Source organism: Mytilus californianus, unplaced genomic scaffold (assembly GCF_021869535.1).
Source record: "Mytilus californianus isolate M0D057914Y unplaced genomic scaffold, xbMytCali1.0.p SCAF_9, whole genome shotgun sequence".
Classification (NCBI taxonomy): Eukaryota; Metazoa; Mollusca; class Bivalvia; order Mytilida; family Mytilidae; genus Mytilus; species Mytilus californianus.
The window spans coordinates 60,949,241-60,970,816 of NW_026262745.1; the positions used below are offsets into that span (position 1 = coordinate 60,949,241).

The 21,576-nt window shown below is 35.8% G+C and overlaps 1 protein-coding gene across 1 annotated transcript in view; it reads right to left on the minus strand.

The window, feature by feature from the left end:
- LOC127716177 (gem-associated protein 5-like) overlaps window positions 1-21,576 on the minus strand; it is a 265,274-nt gene that overhangs the window by 109,081 nt on the left and 134,617 nt on the right. Inside the window, exon 17 of the mRNA XM_052222302.1 lies at window positions 15,431-15,568. Coding sequence (XP_052078262.1) covers window positions 15,431-15,568 — 138 coding nt within the window. The remainder of the gene's footprint in view (window positions 1-15,430; window positions 15,569-21,576) is intronic.

A 21,576-nucleotide genomic window follows, 5' to 3' on the forward strand; every position in this document is an offset into this window, starting at 1 on the left:
AATCTGCATGTTAATGTAAGATCTACTTAAAATAATCAATCAACCTTTTTCTGAACAAAGATTGAACTTACAAGAACTAAGACAGAAAGGCTAATTTCATTGAATCAATAGAAAAATCTGAACCCCTACTTAAGTTTTCAAGTTTTAATTAATGTTTCTGTCTGAGAACAAAGCATACTACTAAGCAGAATACAACATGTTTCTATTTATTGAAAATTGTAAACAAAACATGGATGAGTAGCATAATTTCCCCAAATAAGGCAGGAAAATTAGATAAATTAATAAATATATAATCTGATTAAAATTTCTGATTTGACAATTCATGTGAATTATAGCAGATACTCAGAAAGCCCCTTTAATTATCCTAGGCAAAATAAAATCATACTAAAAATAAGGAGACGTGGCATGATTGCAAATGAGACAAATATCCATTAAAGTCCAAATTGACTTTGATCTATTTGACTCCGATGTATGTATATATAGAAATATAAAGAAATATGAGTCATCTTAAACTTGCAGTGAAGTGAGAGGTTTTTTTTTTGCTCCTTGTTGAAGCCTCAGTGTGACTTTCAGTTGAATAACAGCAATAACTATAGGTCACTGTTTAACCCTTAACAATGACTAAAACCCATATTGTTTATTATAGTCGGCTATTAAAAGGCTCTGACATGACAAAATGTGAAACAATTCAAACAAGAAAAATCAGCATCCTATAGCTTATTAATGACAAAACAATAAAGGAAAAAACAAATATGACATACAGCAACCTACTACAACAAACACTGGCTCCCGACTAGCTGTGGAACAGTAGCTCACAGGTCCTTATGGTCCGCAAATTGTCAAAAAAATATCATAAGGACCTATGTCAGCTACAGTTCCACAGCTAGGTCCTGACATGACAAAATGGAAAACAATTCAAATGAGAACATAAATCAATTTATTTGTTAATTTTTTTTTTGCATGACCAGACATCAACACAAAACAAACGAATAATGGCCTACCGACTTAAGAAGAATAGAGATTTAATAGCCTGAACCATTGAACAAAGTACTCAATCACAGTACTATAAATAACCCATAATAGCCATGGAAATTGGAAACAATTATAGGCGAAGAAAACAGTCTACAAAGAAACAGCTTCTATTTCTTTTCTCTTTTATAGTTTTCTGACATTTACATTTGAAATCGGACATTTAAAAGTACACCCTCACTCCAGGCTGTCATTTTCATGTTCAATTTCAAAGAATTTATTCTATCAATCTTTTGCCATGAATGGATCAGATAGACATCTTTCCATTGGTGGACATTCATGTCTTTTAGGTGCTAGGTACACTGGTGTGCACATTTTTACAGGCATTTTGCATTTTATTACAAGAGGGTCTAAATGAAACTTCTTTAATTTAATAATTTTTTTTTTTTTTGGCATTCTTGAATTTTTTTAGGCCAATTACCTCGATTTTCTTATCTTTTTTCCCTAATATTCCCTATAATTTTTATCAAAGCATCCCATTATTCTCCATTTCTTATTGTATATGTAACCCTTTTTGCTAGACCTATCTATTCTTAATTTTATTTTCCCTCTATTCTGTTATTGTCTCTTCTGGTATAGAACCACTAATTCAGGCCCGGTCGGAAAGAACATACAAGAAAGTAGTACATATTTTAAACAAAATAGGTCCTACGCATAGCTGTATCTTTGTCAATAGTGGGAATATTTGGGTAGTTTTAGTATCAAATGAAAGGTTGGGGACTTGGGATAACTGTAGAACCCTTGTTGAAAGTTTTATTTGAATAATAAAAAAGTATATGACATTTTAATAGGAGGGCTCATTTGGCCTGTTGATCAGATCAAAAGTTCCTGTTTTTGTACTATCAAACTTCCGGGAACCAGTACGCTCTAATATGCAATTAAAGGTATGTTGATTTTTTCAGCACAAGTCAGCATAAGGTACAGTTTTGACATGAAATAACTGCCACTTTATTTGAACTTAAAAAAAAGTAGCCATTTATGCTTGAAATTGCAGAATTTAACATAGAAAGCAATGGGGCTATGAATTAGTGGTTTTATACCTTCTATAAACCCCAATCATTTTACACAGAATATTATAAAAATTGAAAATTTAGTATTTTTTCAAAAAGAACAAATATGACAATTAGAACAAAGCAAGTAATAACATAATCCATGTTTTCAAAAAATAAATACCAATATTTCTCAGAGTGCATTAACAAAATGACAGTTATATAGAGGTTTGTTTAAAAGGAATAATAATTGTTCCGAAAAAGTGTCAGTTTCTTAATAGAGATATAATCCACATAGCTGTATACATCTTTCACAGAAGATATATTGGAAAACTTAAATGGAACATTACTGCTTGTAATGGAACAGTAGAGCTCTTTAACATTTCGTCGCATCAATTTCGTCACATCAGTCTTTCAATTATACAAAAATCTCTTTATCGTGGCTGAAAATAGTACGACTTTATACTAAAAGTACTTTAGTATTTAAAGTCTTCTTGCGCAGAATGGATTCAGAATGAGTTTTAAGTTAATTTTTGCTCCAACGGATATAATGCTAAGTCAGATCTATATGGAATATAAAGATACGAGCTTTTGAAAACTTAAATGGAACATTACTGCTCGTAATGGAACAGTATAGAGCTCTTTAACATTTCGTCGCATCATTCTTTCAATTATACAAAAATCTCTTTATCGTGACTGAAAATAGTATGACTTCATACTAAAAGTACTTTAGTATTTATAAGTATTTTGTGCAGAATGGATTCAGAATGTGTTTTAAACAAGTGAATCTGTGAGCTACTGCTCACTAATGATACCCCCCGCCATGCTAAAAGTATAAGGTAAACAGGAAGTTGTTGAGTGATGAATCTGAAAACGCATCACAAGGTATCAGGGCTTCCAAAATATATTTGAGCCAGCCGGACAATATATATCTTATCCCGATTTTAATCCCTTAAGACTTAGTTACAAAAGGCAATTATGGTAATCAGTTGGCCATCATATAACCAATGATTGGCATTAAAAAAACGATATTAAACTTTACTTTGATATATTTCGATGTTCTGACGTAAACTGTTCAATTGACAGTACATCATTCGAAGTGTGCAACATCATTGTACTAATATCTGCCTTAGACTCTTTATTTGTGCAAAATAATGTTGTCAAAAACTTTACTTTCGTTTTTAAAAAGCACATTTTCCTTATACCAGATGTTGACTTGACAATGGTAAAACATGGACCAGAGACGGATACGTAAAATCTGTGTACGTTTACAAAGCACGATTGAGTTTAAGTAGCTCTTTTCAAGGTATTTCTTCAAGAAAATACTCAAAATGAACGTTAGATAAAGGTATCAATGATAATTTTACCATTTTTGAAGAATTAGGATGCATAATTAAATTTCCCAGCTGCGCACATGCGCACTAGTTCAAACAACATGGTTCTGATAATTTTTCGTTTAAAACCTTTTTAAATTTTTCATCAATTCATATTTATAAACGTATTTCTGATAATTTCAATCTTTTTGACTAAATTATTTAGATGCAAACTGCTGAAATGTAAGAAAACAACTCTGAATAGACCGATCAATGTCCGGTACAAAATAGTTTACCTGTCGCCTGAACAGGTAAATTTCAGATGTCCGACAACAAATTAACCTTGATTGAAATGACAAGGTATTAAAGTAGGGTTTGTTTTGATAGTAATTATTCATCATGTCAATTTTATGACCAGAAATGTGTTGCTGTTTAAGGCAAAAGGTCGGGTCAAAAAGATCGCATAAACTTCCAATTTTTTTTTTTAATTATGTTAAAATGACCATCTCCTGAGAAAGATGTGACGAAAAATAATCATGGGACGGACGGACGGACGGACGGACTGATGGATGGACGGATATAATTTTTGGATATACTGCTGAGTCAGATCTATACGGAATATAAAGATAAGAGCTTTTATTGGTCATCCCAATATCTGTATCACTCTGCTCAGCTCTTGATAAAATTGCATATCACGGCTTTTTGACGTCAAATATGTTGACTCTGCCTTAACAACTTTGACCTGAACATATGACAGATGTAATAATGAATGAACCAACTTTGATGCATTTGATCAAAACTTATCAAGTCATTGCCAATTTCCTGATGAAACAAAGAAAAACTTGCAAACTATGCAAATTTAACCCCATCAATTTATTATCTGGTTGTCTGCATATTCATATTGTTAATTACTGGCTGCACTACACAATATAAAGCCTTTTTGAACTCATTCGCTGCGCTCACTCGACAAAAAACTTCATATTGTGACTCGCATCTGATATTTTACAATATCAGTAAATAATAAATTATATGCAGACAACCTGATAATCGGTACTAATCAGAGCAAAGTTTAGTGATATCAATCACACATCCTAGAATCAAGTAATATTACTCTATTTTGAAAAGGTCAGGGGTCAGGAGAAATGAGTTTTTTTTAATTTTGGCATGCAAACTATCATCAATTTGCTCAATTTTTTACAAATATCTTGTTCAATGAGGAATTTGTTTCTGTTCAAAGGAAAGAAAACATACCAATTTTTTTGCTAAACTAATTATTTTTAATGCCACTTTTCAAATCATATAAAAACTGCTCTTTCAATGTCAACTAAAAAAATAACAATATTTGATAAGTCTACGCTTAGATAAATGCTATTTCCTGTTTCAGTAAAAATTAATAATGGAAAATCAAGGTCATTAAAAATAAAATGATCCGCTGGGCGCAGCTTGATACGACCGCAGAGGTCGAACCCTGAACAGTTGGGGCAAGCATGGACACAACATTCAAGCTTGATATAGCACTGAATTTGGATTGTGATTAAATATTTGACACAGCATAGGTTTCTGACACAGAATTAATGTAGTCTAAGAACTTAAAAACTTTTAATTTACCTATTCAAACCATATCATTATTATTTGCTTTTATATATAAATCAGAAATAACCAATTTAAAATGAAAAATTTTAAAGGAAAAAAAAGGAAAAAAAATCCCCCCCCCCCCCCCCCAATTTTTATAACCCCCTTATGATTCATCACCCCCAAACTCAATCCCAGCCTTTCCTTTGTGGTATGGTACCTTGCAGTACAATTTCAGAGAGATCAATATACTTGAACACAAGTTATTGTCTGGAAACTAGAACTAGAGGCTCTCACCTGACTACTTTGGTTTTAGAAATCATGTAAAGATAGATAAAAATCATAACAGATACCCAAATAATGATTGAGGCCAAATTTGGTTTAATATTGGTCCCGTTATTTAATAAAATATCCTGGTGGCCATCTTGAACAGTAAATCGGCAACAAAGTAGCAAAACTTGGTCAGCACCTCATGAGGAACATTCATGCCATGTTTGGTTCCATTCCATTGAGTGGTTTTCTAAAAGAAGACATTTGTATCTATTTCCCGTAGAGTCCTATGTTGAACTAAGTCCGACGCTGTCGGCCATCTTGGATGATGGACCGACTGTAAAGTAACAACACTTGGTCAGCACCTCATAAGGAACATTCATGCCATGTTTGGTTTCATTCCTTTCAGTGGTTCTCTAAAGGAAGGCATTTGTATGTATTTCCCATAAGGTCCTATGTTAAACTAAGTCCCTCGCTGGAGACCATCTTGGATGATGGATCGGCTGCAAAGAAACAACACTTGGTCAACACATCATAAGGAACATTCATGCCATGTTTGGTTCCATTCCATTCAGTGGTTCTCTAGAAGACATTTGTATGTATTTCCCATAGGGTCCTATGCTAAACTAAGTCCCCTGCTGGTGGCCATCTTGGATGATGGATTGACTGCAAAGTAACAACACTTGGTCAGCACCTCATAAGGAACATTCATGCCATGTTTGGTTCCATTCCATTCAGTGGTTCTCTAAAAGAAGACATTTGTAGGTATTTCCCATAGGGTCCTATGTTAAACTTAGTCCCCCACTGGCGGCCATCTTGGATGATGGACCAACTGCAAAGTAACAACACTTGGTCAGCACCTCATAAGGAACATTCATGCCATGTTTGGTTTCATTCCATTCAGTGGTTCTCTAAAAGAAGACATTTGTATGCATTTCCCTTAGGGTCCTATGTTAAACTAAGTCACTCACTGGCGGCCATCTTGGATGATTGATCGGCTGCAAAGTAACAACACTTAGTCAACACATCATAAGGAACATTTATGCCATGTTTGGTTCCATTCCATTGAGTGGTTTTCTAAAAGAAGACATTTGTATCTATTTCCCGTAGAGTCCTATGTTGAACTAAGTCCGACGCTGTCGGCCATTTTGGATGATGGACCGACTGTAAAGTAACAACACTTGGTCAGCACCTCATAAGGAACATTCATGCCATGTTTGGTTTCATTCCTTTCAGTGGTTCTCTAAAGGAAGGCATTTGTATGTATTTCCCATAAGGTCCTATGTTAAACTAAGTCCCTCGCTGGAGACCATCTTGGATGATGGATCGGCTGCAAAGAAACAACACTTGGTCAACACATCATAAGGAACATTCATGCCATGTTTGGTTCCATTCCATTCAGTGGTTCTCTAGAAGACATTTGTATGTATTTCCCATAGGGTCCTATGCTAAACTAAGTCCCCTGCTGGTGGCCATCTTGGATGATGGATTGACTGCAAAGTAACAACACTTGGTCAGCACCTCATAAGGAACATTCATGCCATGTTTGGTTCCATTCCATTCAGTGGTTCTCTAAAAGAAGACATTTGTAGGTATTTCCCATAGGGTCCTATGTTAAACTTAGTCCCCCACTGGCGGCCATCTTGGATGATGGACCAACTGCAAAGTAACAACACTTGGTCAGCACCTCATAAGGAACATTCATGCCATGTTTGGTTTCATTCCATTCAGTGGTTCTCTAAAAGAAGACATTTGTATGCATTTCCCTTAGGGTCCTATGTTAAACTAAGTCACTCACTGGCGGCCATCTTGGATGATTGATCGGCTGCAAAGTAACAACACTTAGTCAACACATCATAAGGAACATTTATGCCATGTTTGGTTCCATTCCATTGAGTGGTTTTCTAAAAGAAGACATTTGTATCTATTTCCCGTAGAGTCCTATGTTGAACTAAGTCCGACGCTGTCGGCCATTTTGGATGATGGACCGACTGTAAAGTAACAACACTTGGTCAGCACCTCATAAGGAACATTCATGCCATGTTTGGTTTCATTCCTTTCAGTGGTTCTCTAAAAGAAGGCATTTGTATGTATTTCCCATAAGGTCCTATGTTAGACTAAGTCCCTCGCTGGAGACCATCTTGGATGATGGATCGGCTGCAAAGAAACAACACTTGGTCAACACATCATAAAGAACATTCATGCCATGTTTGGTTCCATTCCATTCAGTGGTTCTCTAGAAGACATTTGTGTGTATTTCCCATAGGGTCCTATGCTAAACTAAGTCCCCTGCTGGTGGCCATCTTGGATGATGGATTGACTGCAAAGTAACAACACTTGGTCAGCACCTCATAAGGAACATTCATGCCATGTTTGGTTCCATTCCATTCAGTGGTTCTCTAAAAGAAGACATTTGTATGTATTTCCCATAGGGTCCTATGTTAAACTAAGTCCCCCGCTGGCGGCCATCTTGGATGATGGACCAACTGCAAAGTAACAACATTTGGTCAGCACCTCATAAGGAACATTCATGCCATGTTTGGTTTCATTCCATTCAGTGGTTCTCTAAAAGAAGACATTTGTATGTATTTCCCTTAGGGTCCTATGTTAAACTAAGTCACCCACTGGCGGCCATCTTGGATGATGGATCGGCTGCAAAGTAACAACACTTGGTCAACACATCATAAGGAACATTCATGCCATGTTTGGTTTCATTCCATTTACTGGGTCTCTAAAATAAGACATTTGTATGTATTTCCCATAGGGTCCTATATATGTTAAACTAAGTTCCCCTGCTGTCGGCCATCTTGGATGATGGACTGACTGTAAAGTAACAACACTTGGTCAGCACCTCATAAGGAACATTCATGCCATGTTTTGTTTCATTTCATTCAGTGGTTCTCTAAAATAAGACATTTGTATGTATTAATCCCATAGGGTCCTATGTTAAACTAAGTCCCCTGCTGGCGGCCAGCTTGGATGATGGATCGGCTACAAAGTAACAACACTTGGTCAGCACCTCATAAGGAACATTCATGCCATGTTTGGTTTCATTCCATTCAGTGGTTCTCTAGAAGAAGTTCAAAATGTAACTAGAGGCTCTCAAGAGCCTGTGTCGCTCACCTGATTCTACTTTGGTTTTGGAAATCATGTTAAAATAGATTAAAATCATAACAGATACCCTTGTAATGAGTGAGGCCAAATTTGGTTTAATATTGGCCCTGTAATTTAATAAAAAATCCTGGTGGCCATCTTGTACAGTAAATCAGCAACAAAGTAGCAACACTTCATCAGCACCTCATAAGAAACATTTATGCCATGTTTGGTTTCATTCCATTCAGTGCACCTCTAGAAGAAGCATTTGTATGTATTTCCAATAGGATCTTATGTTAAAGGAAGTCCCCCAGCTGGCGGCCATCGTGGTTGAAGGATCAGCTTCAAAGTAACAACACTTAGTCAGCACCTCATAAGGAACATTCATGCGATGTTTGGTTTCAATCCATTCAGTGGTTCTCTAAAAGAAGACATTTGTATGTATTGTCCATAAGGTCCTTTGTTAAACACTGTCCCCAGCTGGTGGCCATCTTGGATGCTTCAAAGTAACAACACTTGGTCAGCACTTCATAAGGAACATTCATGCCATGTTTGGTTTCATTCCATTCAGTGGTTCTCTAAACAAGACATTCGTATGTATTTCCCATAGGGTCCTATGTTAAACTAAGTCCCCCACTGGCAGCCATCTTCGATGATGGATCGGCTTCAAAGTAACAACACTTGGTCAGCACCTCAAAAGGAACATTTATGCCATGTTTGATTTCATTCCATTCAGTGGTTCTTTAAAAGAAGACATTTGTATGTATTTCCCATAGGGTCCTATGATAAACTAAGTCCCCCGCTGGCAGCCATCTTGGATGATGGATCCGCTTCAAAGTAACAACACTTGGTCAGAACCTCAAAAGGAACATTCACGCCATGTTTGGTTTCATTCCATTCAGTGGTTCTCTAAAATAAGACATTTGTATGTATTTCCCATAGGGTCCTATGTTAAACTAAGTCCCCCGCTGGCGGCCATCTTGGATGATGGATCGACTTCAAAGTAACAACACTTGGTCAGCACCTCATAAGGGACATTCATGCCATGTTTGGTTTCATTCCATTCAGTGGTTCTCTAGAAGAAGTTCAAAATGTAAAAAGTTAACGACGACGACGGATGACGACGACGGATGATGACGGACGACAAGTGATGAGAAAAAATGCTTGTTTTTTGGCCCCTTTTTGGCCCCAAATTCCTAAACTTTTAGGGCAATTACCTTCAAACTCAAACCCAGCTTTTCCTTTGTGATATGGAATCTTGCAGTGCAATTCCATAAAGATCCATACACTTACACACAAGTTATTGTCCTGAAACTAGAAAAATGATTGTTTTTTGCCCCTTTTTGGCCCCTAATTCCTAAAATTTTGAGGCAATTATCCCCAAAATCAATCCCAGCATTCCCTTTGTGGTATGGTACTGTAATGTTTTTTTGATGGTTATGGTTACAAATCAGGAGAATCTTGTTGTATCAATGCATGTTTCACTCTGAAGGAAGCGTTGTGTGGATTTAGACGTTTGGCGGGAAAATAAGTGGCCGGGTCGAAAGTTATAGGGGTGACCGTAAGGGACTCTCTATGCTCCGTAAGGGTAATATATAGAGAACATCCCTATCAAGGAAATAGTGGTATCGACCACGAGTATATAAGAGAATGAGAAACGGCACTTGAGGCTATCGGTTGGCTGTCGATGAGCTGTCATACTTCAACAGAGCGTACGTCGGATATATTAAGTGCTAGAAGAGCCTTGATATTCAGAGGACACTTTGTACTAGGTACAAAGTGGACGTACACGTTGATAGGATTGACATAGCAGACTGTCCCACTCGGAGGACAGGCTGTACCAGCCCGCACTGTCTGGTAGTGACAGACTGTCCCACTCGGAGGACAAGTTGTACCAGCCCGCACTGTCCGGAAGTGACAGACTGTCCCACTCGGAGGACAGGCTGTACCAGCACACACTGTCTGATACAGACAGACTGTACCAGCCATACTGTCTTTTAGTGACAGACCGTCCCATCTTGAGGACAGGCTGTTTATTGTATTATATTTGTATATATATAATTGTCCGTTGTTACTTTATATCGGCAAAGAGTCAGTGTGTATATTTTAGTTCATTGTGCATAATATAGATAGTAATAGTATTGCCGTATTGTTTATGGACAGCTTGAATCCAAGTATTTACTGGAACGGACGTTTAAGATATAAACGCCTGGTTACACGTTACATATTTGGTGGCAGCGGTGGGATTCAAGTTGTCTATCAAATACTATTTGATTGATTGATTGTCACTAAATTTGTTGTCAGTTGACATCAGTGTTTATTTTAAAGATTAAAGCGGATCAACCGTGAGGCATAGTTGTAGTTCACGGCTGAGTTGTAACACGAGTGTATTATTTAATAAAAGATTATAACACTATAATTGTTTTATTTGACTTGCACTATACTGCAATGAATATGTTAAATATTGACGATCAGATTGCTGAAATAAGTAGACAAATACAGTCTCTTAGTGAAAGCACAATGCAACATGGACTTGGCTTTATATCTTCTACACCTAAAGATCAGGGTGTACGTACAAAGGTTATTGCAAATAAAGATCATGATTCAGGAGTAGTGACGACAGGGCCGTCTCTATCAGCACATAGTGGATTGGCCGTGGGTGATACACTGCCTTTGCCAGATGGGGATATCATATCAAATCCTCACATGAGTAATAGGAAATCCATAGGGCAAGATAAACAGTATTTAACCAAAAATCAAAGTACTGCTCACACTGTTTGCTCTGGTTCAAACGATGTTAAAATCAAACCATCAAAATATGATGGCAATACTCCTTGGATGGATTACTTATCACACTTTGAGATGTGTGCCCTAGTTAATATGTGGTCTGAACATCAAAAAGGTTTGTTCTTGGCCGTGTCACTGATTGGACAGGCTCAAGCAGTCCTTGGTGATTTACCAAAGGAAAAGAGACAAATATTTTCAGACCTAGTAAACGCACTGGAGGAACGCTTTGCTCCATCTAGTCAGACTGAACTCTATCGTGTTCAATTCAAGGAATGTCGACAAAAAGCAAGCGATACTTTGCCGGGGTTAGGTCAGTCTGTTCGAAGACTTTCTAATTTTGCCTACCCGACTGCCCCGTTAGAATTAAGGGACACGCTCGCTAAAGAACAATTTATAAATGCGCTAGTAGACTCAGAAATGAGACTGAGAATTAAACAGTCTCGTCCAAAAGGTCTTAACGAAGCTATACGGTTGGCGGTTGAGCTTGAAGCTTATAACAAGGCTGAGAGTAGAACACTGAAAAGTATGGGTCACTTACGACATACTACTAGTGACGAACGGACAGAAGCACCTAATAGTCCTGATATGACTGTATCTATGGGACAAATGACGACGTGGATGCAGAAGATTGAAAATAATTTACTGTCCTTAACAAAAGAGATTAAAGCATTAAAGTCCAAAAGAAAGTTCCAACTAAGGTGGAAGACCAATAACACTCAAAGCAACAGAAAAAGGGGTGGTCCTTGTTTCAGTTGTGGACAAATAGGACATTTTGCAAGAAATTGTCCCAATAATAATCAGAAACAAAGTACGGAGGGAACACATAAGAACAATTTTAAAACGGACGGTACGGTTAATACACTGAAGTCTGAAGTTAAATCTTCAAACAATGACAAAGGCGCTGTTGTTGTTTCAGCATCAGAAGATGCAGGAATGTTTGTTGAGTTGAGCATTCAAGATGTACCGGTCAAGTTTGTGGTTGATACTGGAGCTACGCTTACTCTAGTTTCTACAAGAGTGTATGATTCAATTCCTGACTTGTATAGACCGCATATGAGTAAAACTCAGTCACAGATTAAGTCCGTCTGTGACAACTATTTAAGCCTCAAGGGGAAGGGTAGTTTTACACTTGATTTTGGTAAAGAGAAGTTTACTTCAGAGGCCGTTGTAACTGACCTACAAGTCGATGGTATTCTAGGTTTAGACTTTATGAAAACAAATAAGTGTTTGATTGACGTATCTGCTAACTTATTACACTTCGATAACTTTAAGGTTCCCCTACTTTTTCAAGGTACTCAAAATAGAAAGGCTGATGTTCACAGAAACCCATGTCGGTTAACATCAGATAGACAGTTAAAAACGAACCGTGATTGTTCTAAGAGAGAACAAAGCCAGGTCAACATAGTTACAAGTCAGATACCAGACAAAGGTAAAGACTTGACTTTAATAGAGTTACAATCGAATGACTCGGACCTTAAACGTGTTAAGCGGTGGCTGACAGAGGGTCAAAGGCCACAATACAATGAGGTATCCAGTAAGGGATATTTTCTTAGGTCATTATGGAGTCAGTTTGGTTGTTTAGAGGTCCACGGTGATGTAGTAGTTAGACGCCACGACGATCGGGAACGGAACATTGTGAAATTACAAGCGGTAATTCCAATGTCGGAGCGCAAGCAAGTATTAGAATACTGCCATGACACAGAGTATGCTGGTCACTTAGGTACGCATAAGACTCTTGATAAAATACGCCAGTCTTTCTATTGGCCTGGTTTGCAATCTGAAGTGAGAGCATATGTCACTAGTTGCACTAAGTGCAACAGGAAAAAACGCCCAATGAAAAGGAAGCGTGCCTCAATAAGATTAGAGGAGGACAATGGTCGTCACGAGAGTAAGAGACCAGCCTGGATGGCTGATTATGTAAATAAGTAAAATTCAGATTGTGTATAAATGTTGTTGAATTAAATTTTGTAATTTTAAATGTATCATGCGGGACGCATGTAGATTGAGGCGTGGGTTATGTAATGTTTTTTTTGATGGTTATGGTTACAAATCAGGAGAATCTTGTTGTATCAATGCATGTTTCACTCTGAAGGAAGCGTTGTGTGGATTTAGACGTTTGGCGGGAAAATAAGTGGCCGGGTCGAAAGTTATAGGGGTGACCGTAAGGGACTCTCTATGCTCCGTAAGGGTAATATATAGAGAACATCCCTATCAAGGAAATAGTGGTATCGACCACGAGTATATAAGAGAATGAGAAACGGCACTTGAGGCTATCGGTTGGCTGTCGATGAGCTGTCATACTTCAACAGAGCGTACGTCGGATATATTAAGTGCTAGAAGAGCCTTGATATTCAGAGGACACTTTGTACTAGGTACAAAGTGGACGTACACGTTGATAGGATTGACATAGCAGACTGTCCCACTCGGAGGACAGGCTGTACCAGCCCGCACTGTCTGGTAGTGACAGACTGTCCCACTCGGAGGACAAGTTGTACCAGCCCGCACTGTCCGGAAGTGACAGACTGTCCCACTCGGAGGACAGGCTGTACCAGCACACACTGTCTGATACAGACAGACTGTACCAGCCATACTGTCTTTTAGTGACAGACCGTCCCATCTTGAGGACAGGCTGTTTATTGTATTATATTTGTATATATATAATTGTCCGTTGTTACTTTATATCGGCAAAGAGTCAGTGTGTATATTTTAGTTCATTGTGCATAATATAGATAGTAATAGTATTGCCGTATTGTTTATGGACAGCTTGAATCCAAGTATTTACTGGAACGGACGTTTAAGATATAAACGCCTGGTTACACGTTACAGTACCTTGCAGTACAATTTCAGAGAGATCCATACACTTGAACACAAGTTATTGTCTGGAAACTAGAAAAATGCTTATTTTTGGCCCCTTTTTGGTCCCTTATTCCTAAATGTTTTGGGCAATTACCCCAAACTCAATTCCAGCTTTCCCTTTGTGATATGGAACCTTATAGTACAATTTCATAAAGATCCATACACTTACACCTAAGTTATTGTCATGAAACTAGAAAAATGCTTGTTTTTTGCCTTTTTTGGCCCCTTATTCCTAAAATTTTGAGGCAATTACCCCCAAAATCAATCATAGCATTCCCTTTGTGATATGGAACCTTGTGGTACAATGTCAGAGAGATCCATACACTAACACACAAGTTATGTCTGGAAGTTACAAAAATGCTTATTTTTGGCCCCTTTTCGGCCCCCAATTCCTTAACTGTTGGTACCATGACCCCCAAAATCAATCCCAACCTTCCTTTTGTGGTATTGAACCTTATGGTAAAATTTCAAGAGATCCATTCACTTAAACTAAAGTTAGAGTGCGAAACCAATGTGTCTTTGGACGAGAACGACGACGACGACGCCAACGTCATACCAATATATATATACGACCACAAAATTGTTTTGCAGTCGTATAAAAAAAACATTGTCGATCAATTATAAACCATTTTTTTAAATTATTTTTATTTTGTATTATTGTTTAAGAAATAATTTATACAAGCCAAAGATATATTGGAAATTTTCACATGGCCTGAGCCAATATATTCAAATTTTATCCCAAGCATAATCTGAAACTAAACAATTAATATATTTTAACTAAATTTAGTTTCAATTCGCTTTTATAATAGCGGTTTCTGACAAAAAAACAGATTTTGGTTAAAGTTTCTAGATGTAATGTGTCAAATAATTTGAACAGCTCACTTTGTTTTGAAAATTTTAAACTTTAATCATGGTGTTTGTGAAGACTGTACAGTTAAGGTTGCTTTCATTTTGCACTGTGCATTTAAATTGAACATTGCATTGGTTTAAGCAAGAAACATATTTTAGGCAATATTTTTAATTGAGTTATCTATCTTTGACCATAACTGTAGGAAAAGCACGGATAGATTCATAGAGAAACCATTTTCTGCACTTTTATGAGATCATTTTAAGTAACTACTACCTAAATACAATAATCTCAAAATCAAAATGGATCTTCGGTACTTTATATATGACCGTGTACATTGTATATGCAAGTCTGGTTTCAATACTATCAAAGACTCTGGTGTTTTTTAATCTAGAAATCTATTTTTAGCACTAATTTCATTCTATTTTAAGTAACTTTGACCTTGACATTTGAAGCAATATAAAAGAAAACTTCAACTAATTTACAAAAAATGTCTAAAATTATGTTGAACTTGAAACTCAGTGATTATTATACAATATTTCATAAAAAATGATGAAATGACTTTTAATCACTCTGTTAGTTTGTTCATTCCACATTTTAAGCAAAATGCTTAGTGACTAACTTGTGTCTGACAACCAAAGTACCTGACTAGGACTGTAACTAAACAAACTCACCAAATATATGCTTGGCCAGGATCAAAATGTCGTTCAGTACTGGTTCTTTTCCTCTAGCCTCTTTCCTACCAGACAACGGGAAAAAGGATTTCGGTTTCCATGGTTTTTTCTTTGGTTCTTTTCCATGAGTTTGGCTATCTATAAATAGAACAATTATTTAAGATTGCCTTTGACATTCAGACAATGAAAGGTTGTTTTCTTGTTACTGGTGAACTGGAGTATAAAGATTGTTATCCAGAATTCTCCTGTCTGGCAGTATGACCAATGAAAAGGGGGGATCTCTTTGTCAGTGTAGTCAGAATGTATTGATACACAGACATGTTGGTAGGAATTTGGATGTTGAGAATTAAAGTTCATACACTATAATTAAAGGCTAAATAAAAAAAAAAAAAAACGAAAATGTGAGACGGATGGACGGACGGAAAGACAGAAGGACTGAAGGACAGAAAGATGGAAGAACAGAAAGACTGAAAGATAGAAGGATGGACGGTCAAGGGTAACACTTAATGCACCCGTTGCCTATGGCGGGGGCATAAAAATATGTGTTTCTTGTTCCTTAAACAAAACATTATTGGTGCAGATACTTCTCTAAATGTCAAATTTCAGATCAATACTATGTAAGTCTATAATCCTTGTTTACAAAATAGATATAAATGAAAATGTTGCAGGCAAACCATTACCCAATCAGGAATTTAGATCACTTATAGTGTAGATTCATTTATTTTCGTGGGTACCAATTTTCGAGGATTAAGGAAAACTTGCATTTTCGTGGATATTTGATTTCTTGGTTTTGTCAATGTCTACGTACAACTTACAAGGCAATAAAACATTTGTAATTCGTTGAGCATATAAATTCGTGGTTCACCTGTTCCCACGAAACCCACGAAAATTAGTATCCAACGAATAATAATGATTCTGCAGTACTTAATTGTTTTTTCTTTAATTGCTTTTTTTATATTCTCTCTAATTAACCCAGACTTCAATTTAAAGTAAAAGAAAACAACAACAAACATTTAGAAATGTCAGTTTAATCATCACCTTTAACTCATCAAATTGTCATGCTGGTCTAGTCTTTAAATTAACTTATACCGAAAAACAAGTCTTCCAAAAGTCTTATACATAATCTAATAGGACATCTTCAAATAAAGAAGTATCACCTTTCGAATTAATTGTTGTCTAGACATAAAGAACTGTAAGAGATACAGTAATTATCCTTAAACAGAATCATTAAGCTTTAAGCTTCCTTCCTCTCAGTAGCTGTGAGCATTCTTTAATGGTATTGTTTAGTATTATTTTGATTATCCTTGTGTTTTTGTTATCTATTATATTATCTCTTGACTTGTATATATTTGCAAAAAAAAATCTTAACAAGGGGCATAGCTCTTTTAAAAATAATTGAACGGCACTGATTTTCGAACTCGTTCAAGACGTACTTATTGCTGATATAAACCTATGATATAAGTTTCATAAAAATCTGGCAAGAATTGTACATGTGAGAGAGCTTAACAACACCGGACGGACGGACAGACGCCCGGTATTTCCATGTCCCCCGCAACGAATTACACGGGGGGCAAAAATCCATTATTTCAAATTAACATTTTCATCTTGATGTATGTTAATATATGATACATACAAACTTTATTAATTTTATAATTTTAGATCAATAACTAAACTCACCTGCATCTTCAAAAATGGCCCCCTCTTAGTAAAAAACATCATTAAAGGGGAATATCCCTATTAAGAGATAACTGACAATTTCAGTCACGTTGACATATTTGTAGATCTGATCCTTCTGATAAATTTTCCATTTTAAAGTTTCTGTTTATCTATAATAGTTTTCAAGATAATAGGCAATAATAAGCTGCCCCATGCTATGCCCCGTCGCTGTTTCAAAGAATAAAGTTCCATAACTCCTCAATGTCATATCAGAAATTTATAAAAAAAATAATAGGTTATTTTGATAGATATAAACCAGTCACCAAAGTTCCATGAAAACTGCTCAAAGAACTTTTGAGTTATTGCCTGATAAGTGGAAAAATCCCTTTTTTTTAATGAATAAAAACCAATAACTCATAAACGTAAAATCTCAAATTTATAAAAATCAAAAAGGAGCTCACGTCAATAGATATAAACAATTCACCAAAGTTTCATGAAAACTGCTCAAAGTACTTTTGAGTTATTGTCTGAAAACTGGAAAATCCCCCTTTTTTAATGAATAAAACCACACAACTCGGAAACGTAAAATCCAAAATATATAAAAATCGAAAGGGAGCTTACGTCTAAAGATATAAACAATAAACCAAAGTTTCATACAAATTGGTTAAGACGTTTTTGAATTATTGTTTGACATGTTGACAACGAATGGACGGAAAACAGTATACCATAACACATCCCATAAATGGGCAATGTCCCGTAAACGCTCGTATGAAAATGGGAAAAAATTGTCAATAAAGGGCAATTAACTTCATTAAAGAGTCGACTAACAATTTCGCTCATTTTTGACTTATTCGTAGATCTTGTCTTGCTGATCATTTTTGTTATTTAAAGTTTACATCTATCTAATATAGTTTTTTTAAGATATAAGTTTAAAATGCAAAATATTAGTAAAAATCGTCATTTTAGGACAAGAGCTCTAATATGGAGTCGACTAAAGATGTTTGACTTATTTGTAGATCTTGTCTTGCTGATCGTTTTTGCTATTTAAAGTTTCTGTCTATCTATTATAATTTTTGAGATAATAAGGCAAAAATTTATAAAAATGGTAAAATTCATCATTTTAAGAAGTCGTCTGACAGTTTTGGACGAAAACGAACAATAGATAGAGCTCAACATTTAGAAAATTTTTGCCCCTTTCAGATTTTCTCTATTTGTAACAGTTTTCAATATAATAGGTAAAAATTTTATCCCTTATGCTCTATTTTTAGCCATGTAGGCCATCTTTGTTGGCAGGCAATGGTCATCAGACACATTTTTTCAAACTAGATACCTGAATGATGATTGTGGCCAAATTTTGTTAAACTGAAGTTTGGCAGGGTAGTTTCAGAGGAGAAAATTTTTGTAAAAGTTAACAGAAGATGACAGACACAAAGCGATGAGAAAGGCACGCTTGGCCTATTAGGCCAGGTGAGCTAAAAAAGTTACCCATTAGGTATCTTATGTTAATTTTACAATGGTACAATGAAACAAGACATTCTAAGCACATCACATTTATGTTATTTTTGTTTTGATTGGAAGACTGTTTCACTATTAACATTTACTCCATCAAGTAAACACTTTAAAAATAAAATTAACATAAAGACCTAATGGGTAACTTTTCTAATTTTGGACAATTGTGATCATATATTTACATACATCAAGAAAAAAAAAGAACAACACCATTATTTTGAATAAGTGCTTCTTATTTTGATATTTTCCTGTATTAATTCTTATTATACATTCATTTATATATGGTTAAGGTGGTACCTAACACTACAGGGAGATAACTCTGTAAAAATCAGCTAAACGTTTTAATTACGTTGTATTGTTAAGGAAATATTAAGCTTCTCAATGATCAAAATTAGTGTTTGTCAAACTGCTATATAACCAGTGAAATTTTTCTGATAAAGTGGTTGGTTCAAATTATTTGAAATTTTTATATTTTTGTCAAAGGGTCAAAGTAAACATTTTGTCAAATTTTTAGGAAAATTAAACGAGCCAAATTAGTATTAGTCAAGGTGTTGGGTACCACCTTAACATTTGTAAATCCATTGATCAACATCAATATTAAAGGGCAGGGTCAGAGATCATTAAAAAAAACCTAGTTTTAGCACCACCACATGTTTCTGTTTCTGTCACATGTTTAGAACCTCATTATCTTTATCTTCATATATATTTATTAACATTTAGGAAATAATGGTACTTAATGAAGATCTTTGAGCTTCGGTTTTATTTATTCACAACTATTTTTAACTCTGGAAGATTTAGAGCTCAACATACTGTATCGAAATTGGTCTAATGTTGAAGACCATATAATTAGTATGTATCAAATAACTCCTATATAGGATGTTCACTCCTCTTTTTTTTGAATTTTTGCCAGATATTCGGAATCCTCTGGTTTAATCCATGTTTTGCCCTTTAAAAAATTTGTCCACTAACCCCTACTTTTCTTTTCATAATTTTATTATAAATTGTTTTAAAAGCCATATTTGGAAATCTTATAAAATCCTTGTTATTTTTTCATAGTTTTCATAGTCATAAAGAAAAAAGATGACAATGTTAAAAGTATGAAAAATCTAAAGAGAATCACTTCCCGCCAAATTTTCAAAGGCTTATATCTCGAAAACAAGCACCCTTAATTTTTTCTCCTTTTCTTTAGTTCCTTTACTTATATACTATAATTTTATAAGTCTTTTGAAAAGCTTGTTATTCTGAAACAGAGTAGCGAACATCCTATTAATCATATTTTGTGTTTCATGCATATTCTAGCACTCTTGGCTATATCATGGTTGCTAGTTTTTATTTGTGGATGAAGTCAGAGAACCACTATGACAGGAAAAGTAGCAATCATAGTCAATTTAGGTTGGAGTCAAAAACACCAGCCACGAGCGTGATTTGAACTGTAAACCTCATTGTTGACAGGCTAAAGATCACAGGGCGTAGATGAACTACTGACAAAACTCATTCATCCGAGACAGGTCAGGCCTCCTTTTTACAATTAGGACTTAACTATAAATCACCACAGTGCTTGTACTCAAATAATCACATTTAGAGGTATTACATAAACCCCAAAAAATATCGGCCAATAAAATAAAATGCTCCGCTGGGCACAGCTTGATACGACCACAGAGGTCGAACCCTGAACAGTTGGGGCAAGTATGGACACAACATTCAAGCTTGATACAGCACTGAATTTGGATTGTGATAAAATATTTGACACAGCATAGGTTTCTGACACAGAATGAATGTGGTCTAAGAACTTGAAATTTTTTAATTTACCTACTGTAAATTCAGAAATTATTGCGTGCATTTATTATTGCGATTTTACAAGAATAGACAAAAATGCGAGTAAAATTATTGCGATTTCGAAAAATCTGCATACCGGTCCATGTTTCAGTTATCAGAATGCGAGTTCTTATTTTTGCGATACTCACCGAGTCGCATTATTCGCATTAATAAAAACCTCGCAATAATTTCTGAATTTACAGTATTCAAACCATATCATCATTATTTGCTTTTATATATAAATCAGAAATAACCAATTTAAAATGGAAAATTTTAAAGAAAAAAAAGGAAAAAAAAATCCCCCCTCAAATTTTTTGAACCCCCTTTATGATTCATCACCTCCAAACTCAATCCCAGCCTTACCTTTGTGGTATTGTACCTTGCAGTACAATTTCAGAGAGATCCATACACTTGAACACAAGTTATTGTCTGGAAACTAGAAAAATGCTTGTTTTTTGGCCCCAAACTCCTAAACGTTTAGGGCAATTACCCCCAAACTCAATCCCAGCTTTCCCTTTGTGATATGGAACCTTGTAGTACAATTTCATAAAGATCCATACCCTTACACACAAGTTATTGTCCTGCAACTAGAAAAATGCTTGTTTTTTTGCCTCTTTTTTGCCCCTAATTCCTTAAATTTTGAGGAAATTACCCCCAAAATCAATCCCAGGCTTCCCTTTGTGGTATGGTACCTTGCAGTACAATTTCAGAGAGATCCGTACACTTGAACACAAGTTGTTGTCTGGAAACTAGAAAAATGCTTGTTTTTTGGCCCCTTTTAGGCCCCAAATTCCTAAACTTTTAGGGCAATTACCCCCAAACTCAAACCCAGCTTTTCCTTTGTGATATGGAATCTTGCAGTACAATTTCATAAAGATTCATACACTTACACACAAGTTATTGTCCTGAAACTAGAAAAATGATTGTTTTTGCCCTTTTTTGGCCCCTAATTCATAAAATTTTGAGGGAATTACCCCCAAAATCAATCCCAGCCTTCCCTCTGTGGTTTGGTACCTTGCAGTACAGTTTCAGAGAGATCCATACACTTGAACACAAGTTATTGTCTGGAAACTAGAAAAATGCTTATTTTTGGCCCCTTTTTGGCCCCTTATTCCTAAACGTTTTGGGCAATTACCCCCAAACTCAATTCCAGCTTTCCCTTTGTG